At 24.6% G+C, this 7,724-nt stretch overlaps 1 protein-coding gene across 1 annotated transcript; it reads right to left on the bottom strand.

The window, feature by feature from the left end:
- Window positions 1-451: 451 nt before the first annotated feature.
- Window positions 452-6,845, bottom strand: LOC131638315 (beta-glucosidase 13-like). Its single transcript, XM_058908865.1, has 15 exons — window positions 6,726-6,845; window positions 6,161-6,210; window positions 5,958-6,083; window positions 5,803-5,872; window positions 5,175-5,233; window positions 4,815-4,890; window positions 3,862-3,939; window positions 3,657-3,744; window positions 3,280-3,520; window positions 2,378-2,493; window positions 2,010-2,224; window positions 1,778-1,812; window positions 1,575-1,677; window positions 1,386-1,479; window positions 452-772 (listed from the first exon to the last, which is right to left on the bottom strand). The coding sequence occupies exons 1-15, from the start codon at window positions 6,817-6,819 to the stop codon at window positions 592-594; spliced, it is 1,626 nt and encodes a 541-aa protein (XP_058764848.1). The 5' UTR covers window positions 6,820-6,845; the 3' UTR covers window positions 452-591.
- Between the last annotated feature and the right edge of the window lie 879 nt (window positions 6,846-7,724).

The following is a 7,724-nucleotide window of genomic DNA, read 5'->3' as shown; positions in this document are numbered from 1 at the left end:
TGAAATATCTACAAGTAATAGTGGTTTATATAATAGAGTGTGTGCCTTCATGATAATTTTAGCTTTAAAGTATGATCTTAGAAGCTGGAAAACTTGTCCCAATACTTATTGTTCGTTCAAGCTCTATCCATGTCACTTCAGATTTTAGGATTTTTACTATTAAATGATGAAAACTATTGTACGTTATTATAACTAATATTGTGGTATTTTTATTTGAATGTGATTTAGATAAAAGGTTTAATTAATTTTAATTGAAGAACTTTTTTTTTTTTGATAAATATCAACAACTAAGCGATTTAGAGGTATAGAGTGTCGCATGAGGATATGCACTAGTATAAATTCCTATCACAAATGTAAATACATTTAGAATACCAAATAATAATAATAATAATAATAATAATAATAATAATAATAATAATAATAATAATAATAATAATAATAATAATAATAATAAAGGAAATAAACATATAAAATTACATTTGAAGTGGGATTCATGTCTCATTTCTCCATTTATAAATGATCTTCTTTCCTTCTCGGTTGATATATATCAAATGTATATTCTTCTCTGTTGATATATATCAAATGTACATTTTAGTGTCTCAAATCATGTGTAAGATATTCTTTGTACCATTTTGCTGCATCAGTCGGTATACGCTTGAGACTATCATTAAAATCAATATGATAAAGACCCCAATTTCCAGAATAACCCATTTGAAATTCAAATGTATCAAATGCTGACCACAAAAAGTAACCTTGGACGTTTACGCCATCACTGTCAATTTAAACATAGAAAAATATTGAAGATGAGTCATACCGATTTTTTTAGGTTTCATCACTTTAAATTTGTTTTCTTTTTTATATTAATGATATTTAGAATAAAAAAAACTATAAATACTTAGAATTTATTATTGAACAATTTAAAATTATTACATGGCCATTCAATTATATTTTATCATGATGTCAATTTATTTTTAAAATATCTCAACACAATATTTAAATATTAAGATGATTGAATGTAAAACCATTTTTTACTGTCAATTCAAAATCATTGACCTTTATTATAATTGAATCTATTAGAATTTAGTTCTTTTCATTTCAAAATGTTCTTGAATCAATTCACAGTAAAAACCAACATAATATAGTTAATAAACATTTTTTACATTTTTATTACTCTCCTTTATATATATATATATATATATATATATATATATACCCACACACACAATATAATAAATGAATGGTCCTCACAAAAACAAAATTAGATCATACATAAATAAAACATATGCACATATTTAATAACTAAAAGAAATACATTTAATTCTGAAAATAATCAAATTTATAATGATATATTTATTTAGTGTTACAGAAAAGTAAAAAAGACTTACTTAATTGCTGCCTTGGTAACATTTAAATGTGCGGCAACATAAGCAATTCGGTGTTCGTCCTTCAATGGATTTGAGATTTTTGAAGAAGCAATGCCTATGAATTTCATAAAAATTATATTGATTAATCTTTTGTAGAATAAATTAAAGATATTAGATAATACTGTAAATATGATAAAAAGCACCACCAACCATTTTCTGTGATGTAAACTTTGGGATTTTTGTACTTTTCTTTAACGTAGATTAAAAAATTATATAATCCTTCGGGATAGACATTGCTCCAACCGTATTGATCCTACAAATTATCAACATTAAACAAAAATTAAAAATATCATAATTATGTTATTACTTTAACATATGTCATTATTCTAAGTTCTTATCAATATTTTTCTCACCTTAAAACCGAGGATTTTCCCTTCCACATTAGTAGCTTCAATTATGAAGTAAAAGATAAAAATTAGTTTATAATTAATCATTATAATATATTGTAATCGTACATGTAAAATAACAAGAATTTGATTGGTAAAGTTTGTGATGTCAAATTATTTGACTTGTTTTTACAATGATGTGTTTTATATACCATTTTTTTCTTCTTAAAATTAAAATTTAACTTAAGAAAAAACTTACCTTCTGAAACTGCTAAAGCATCATAATTGTCGGTCGTAATTTTGGTTCTATTTGGTTCATGTCTAGCAAAGTGAGAAGTATAATAATTGATCCCAATAAAATTTGCACTTCCTTTTAACATGTGTTTCTCCTTTTTAGTGAATTTTGGTAGCCTATTCCCCACAAACTTTTTCATTATTCTTGGATAATCTCCATGGAACACTGGATCTAAAATCCTACACGTTGGAATAGAATGCAACTAAATATTTTTTATATTTATATGTAATTATCATTTAAAGAAGATATAAAGATTGTTAAATAAAATAACATTGAATTCATGATACTACACACAAGGTTTGTTGTTTGTAGGATAAGTAAAATAGACTAACCATCCCCAATAGAAATCCATTAGCCTTTGAGCAGCAACCACATCTTCGGGGTTAGAACTGTAAGGAACATATCTTCCTGATGAAATAGCAAGTCCGATTTCTCCCCCTTGTACTGCCTATATTAAATAATCAATGCAAAATAAAATTAATTTTTTTATTATATAAAATTATTATTTTATAAATATTTAATTAACGTTGCTAACTGTCAATGCCATTTTTTAATTTAATTAAATCAATTATAAATGTTATTAGTATTATTATTACTTTTATCAACTATTTGTATTATATTCACTAGGGGTGGCAAAACGGGCCGCTCGCCCCGCCTTAAGCCCGCCAAAAAATGAGCAGGGCGGGCATGCCCGCCAAGTGAAATGAGCACAAAAATCATGCCCGCCCCGCCAAGATGGCGGGTTGGCGGGCGGCGGCTTGCCCGCCTATTTTTATTTATATTTTTTTTCTTTTTTTTAATAGATTTTTTTACCTTTTAATTAAATTTTTCACTTATTTTTTAAAACAATTTTTTATAAAAGAAATTTTTAACAAATTTTACTTAAAAAAATATTACATATATTTACAAATAAATATATAAAATAAACCATCAAGAATTGAAATGACTAGAATTAACTAAAAAAGGGAATTTTGGAGGAGGGGCGGGCTTTGGCGGGCGGCGGCCATTGACGGGGCGGACTATGGCAGGCGGAGAGTTTTGGCGGAGCGGGCCTAAAATCTCAATCCAACCCGCCATTTTTTGGCGGGTGCACGGGCCGGCCCGGCGGGCCACGACCCGTTTTGCCACCCCTAATATTCACTCATGTTGTGAATCTTAATTGTTAACCTAATATATTTTAAGTTAACATTTATATACTATACTTGTAACATAGAATGTCTAAAATATGTCTTACTTGAAATTTTTTTTTGTATAACTTTGATGCAGTAGCGTGGGCAAGAAGGAAGTTATGAAGTAAAGTATATGTCTGTGTACATATTTTAGTATTTGTGCATGTCTGATCGGTAGATATATTATCAATATTGAACATGTATTGAACTAGAGCCGTGAATTCTACTTCATTGATTGTAGTCCAATGTTTCACTCGATCTCCATATGTTTGGAATAAGAGCTCACTATAATCCTTGTAATATTTTCTGAAATTTTTTTAAAATATAAATAATATAAGAATAAATTTTGAAATTTCATAATCATGTTATACACTAACTTTAAGATTAAATAAATTAATTAAAAATAAAATACTAAGATGAGATGATATTGAAGAAATTTTACATAATGGAGCGATTTAAGAAGCCACCATGACTTTGTTTAAGAGCTAATGGATAGTCAAAGTGCATGATACCCACAAAAGGTTCAATACCTACATATTTAAAAGAAAAATGGATTATGTAAAAGAAAGAAAAAAGTGTACATATTTTTTAAAAAAATCTCATGGAATATGATTATTACAATGAATATTAGATACTTCAAGTCATACCATTTTTTAATAACTCGTTGATCAAGTTATTGTAGAAGTTGATACCTTCTTGATTTATACCGCCTTTTAAAGTTCCATCTATATAATCACTCATTAAAAATAAACAGAAAAGATAAGTGTAATAGTATTATTATGTATTTTAATAAAAGAATATATTAAAATATTAATTTTTTGCATTTGAAAATGATTATTTTTCTCATAATTTTAGTACCAGAAACAACAAACATCAAGCTATAACTTTGAGAAGAAATACACCAATAAGAGTCATTTATAAAATTAGCATAAATGTAACACATATGACAAATTATATATATTTAAATCGAGTTTTGACGAAAATTGATACAATTTAAAATAAAACAAAAAAATAACTTAAGGAATAAATATAAAATCTAAAAATAAGTCGGTGGAATAAAAGTATAATTAAACCTACTTAAATGTATAAAATTCTATTTATATTTATAGATTAAAGTGTCTAACATTTATATCTTAAGAGGAAAAAATAGAACATAAATTTAAAAGACCAAAATAAATTTTAAAAATAATGTAAATGATCAAAATTGTAATTTTTAATTTTTAAAAATTATAGAGAAATGAGATTCCTTTCTTAATTTTCAAATTCAAACTTTGTATAATATTTATCTCTTCAATATTAATCAAAATTTTAGTGCAAATCAAATATAAAGATTGACCCTAAGTAAATGCAATTTCAAAAAAAACTAGGAGAACATAATTTATGCTCAAACTTTATTTATTATGGATTGAAAGATAGAAATAAAATGAAAGATCAAAGTATCAAACATAACTCAAATGTTTAGCCATTTAACATTTTTCTTCTGAGAAATATGAATGTATGTTAAATAATAACTCTTGTCAATTTTAAAAATTTTAATATGTTCTTCTTTGGGGCATTGTAAAAAAAAAAAAATAGATCGTTTTAATTTGAAAAATATTACCTGGCAATATTCTACTCCAAGAAATAGACATTCGATAAGAATTTACTCCAAGCTTTTTTAAATATTGCACATCCTCCTACAAGACCATACATATTAAAATAAAAAAAAATATGTTCAAAAAATTAATTATCCTAAGTTGTATACTTTTTTATTTATTTTTACATTGTAAATTTATTATATTTAAATAGAGCAATAATGTTAAATAATGTTAGGTTGATGGTTGGAGTCAAGAGTTCTAACAAAAGATAAATGTACTCTCTCACTCATATCAAAATATTAACTATAATGTATAATATTTGCAAATAAAAAATATAATAGGTATTAGAAGAAAAAAATTAAATTCATATTTGATGAACTCACCTTATATCGTTTATAATGTTCAATTTTTGATGAAAATTTATCGGCGTCTAAATACCGACCTGCTTGTTAAGAAGAAAGAAAAAATGATAAGTGTTAATCATTATAATTGAGAATTATATTTCAAGATGGATAAAAATAACCAAATGGCAATACCACATATTCCAAGATGAATAGAAAAATAAAAATTAACCATTGAAATTGAAATTAGGGATGATATAATAAATGGTCATAGAACTAAGTTGTTTGCCACAAGTTCATTATATATTATCTCATTAGTAATTTGATTATGTTATTTCAAAGAAGGTTAAATTTTATAAGAGAGAGTTGTAAAATTGTTATATCAATGTTATTTTTAGTAATTTCTATAATAAAAAATTTAAGTTGTTTGTCATTTCATATATGAACTTCTTTCAACAATTTAATTTTAAAAATACTTTGGTCAATTGAACTTTTGTTAAATATTAGTACTCTAAATATAATTAATTTAAAACTTAAACTCACTTTAAAATAATTGAATATAAAAATAAAATAACATTAAAGGATTGAATATTGGATACCATTACCCAACAAAATATTAAGATACAAGAGTATTCATGTATGTATTTTCAATATATTATATGTTTCAAACCTTTATTTTGTTCAACTATATCATCCCATATACCAAGTCCCCTTCCTCCTTCATGAGACCCTCCTTCAATCTAAAGTTATCAAAATTTGGTTAGTAATAAATTAGCTTTATAATTTTAAACTATTTGTGTGTGTGTGTGAATTTTTAGGATGCACCTGAAGAGCAGAAGATCCGGTACCAAACAAAAATCCATGTGGAAATGATTTCCGATTTGGAAATTTTGAAGAATTCAAAAATTTTAATATAGAGTCATATGGATTAGATGTATTTTCTTCTCCAATCTATAAAAAAAAAATCGGCAAAAAAACATGTTAACTATTGTGTATATGGATAAATTAATTAATTCAATCAGAAGTACCTGTGAAACAGATAAGTCATATTTGACTGTCTTATGCTTGTGAAGTAAATCTGCAATAGTAACATAATAAAATCAATTATGACAATGCAAATAGTTAAATAATGATAATTAGAAAACAAAAGCACAAATTTTATTTCAATTACGAAAAATTCCTTCCTATCTAAAGGAATACTATTCTCTCTGTCTATATTTATATAATATTGAGTATAATTAATATGTACAATCAGTGAATAATTATTTATAAATTATCATTTGTGTATAATATATTATATTCACCTTCATATAAAAACTTTATAAAAAAATTATAATACTAATAAGGGATATATTTCAAAATAAATAAATAAATGTATCTAAAAATTTGAAAAGTATCTTATATTTAGATAGAAATAAATATTGAAAATAATAAGATTTCAATAACCTGTGACAAGAGGAATATATAATAACATGGTTTGACGACGATAAAAGATTGAATTGTATCATTTTACATATGAGTAATTTTAATTTTCTTAAAGTTTTAACGATTTAAATTAAAAGAATTATTAATAATAAATAAAAAAATACATACACCCAGATGCTTGAGAAGGAATGTTGAAAAGCAAAACAAGAGACAAGATTGTAATAGTAATTTTAGAAATTTGAAAAGATGACAAACTCTTCATTTTCAAAGATGAAGAGATTGTCAAAATTTGATATGAAATTCACAATTTTAATTTATTTATAGTGGAGAAATAAATAAATATAGCTTTTCTATCTTACGACAACATGTAAGATCATTTTCTAATTTAGAAAAGAACAAATTAGTCTTTTCAACAAAAATATATTATTGAGTTGTCTCAAATTTGTTTGACCTTTTTTTTTACCACATGTTTATTTTTTTGGCAAACACAAATCTTACTATATATAAACTTATCAACAAAATAGCATTGTTACTTAATTTTTTTTATATAAAATATAATTAGTTTGTTACAAGTGTGCATTACCACGTTAAAATTATATTTGCATTTATTCATTTCTATTTAAAATAATTATATAAAAAAGGATTGAGAAATAATAAATGTATTCAAATTAAATGATAACTATGATATACACTTGCACATCATCATCTTTAATTATTTATAGATGATTTGAGTTATTATTTTTAAAATATTACACTTAAATACTAATATTACTTATGTTGTTAATAATTTATAGAAGTTATATAACATTACAAGTGTTCACCTTCATAAGTGAGGTAGACATATTCGAATGAGAAACATTTTCTTCATGTTATTTAATCTTACTTCATATCTTTTATCTAATATGTTGTTTGATTTTATGCTAATGTGTTTATCCCAAAAAAAAAAAAAAACATGTATGCTAATGTTCATAAATTTTTTACACCTAGCTAATGAGTAATGTTGGTATAAATCCTAGAGATCAATAGTTTTATTAGAATTTTATATTTGTATCGAATTATCTATTAATAATGATGAGGCATTTCTTTATTATGTTTGTTTTTCAAAGTAATAAAGTCACTAGAACAGTTACTTTGTTTGATAAAGCATTAAGTGTGACTTAATCGTTA

This window comes from Vicia villosa, unplaced genomic scaffold, assembly GCF_029867415.1.
Source record: "Vicia villosa cultivar HV-30 ecotype Madison, WI unplaced genomic scaffold, Vvil1.0 ctg.002260F_1_1, whole genome shotgun sequence".
Taxonomy (NCBI): Eukaryota; Viridiplantae; Streptophyta; class Magnoliopsida; order Fabales; family Fabaceae; genus Vicia; species Vicia villosa.
The sequence above is the reverse complement of the archived record's forward strand: the minus strand, read 5'-3'. Positions and strand labels throughout refer to the sequence as shown.

What these genes read in the sequence shown, in the direction of transcription:
- LOC131638315 (XM_058908865.1), bottom strand. Translation starts at nt 6,819, where the DNA reads ATGAAGAGTTTGTCATCTTTTCAAATTTCTAAAATTACTATTACAATC. An exon ending in ATGACTTATCTGTTTCACAG is followed by an intron (nt 6,084 to 6,160) that starts GTACTTCTGATT and finishes TTTTTTTTATAG; the next exon opens with ATTGGAGAAGAAAATACATC. An exon ending in TGCTTTAGCAGTTTCAGAAG is followed by an intron (nt 1,813 to 2,009) that starts GTAAGTTTTTTC and finishes TCATAATTGAAG; the next exon opens with CTACTAATGTGGAAGGGAAA.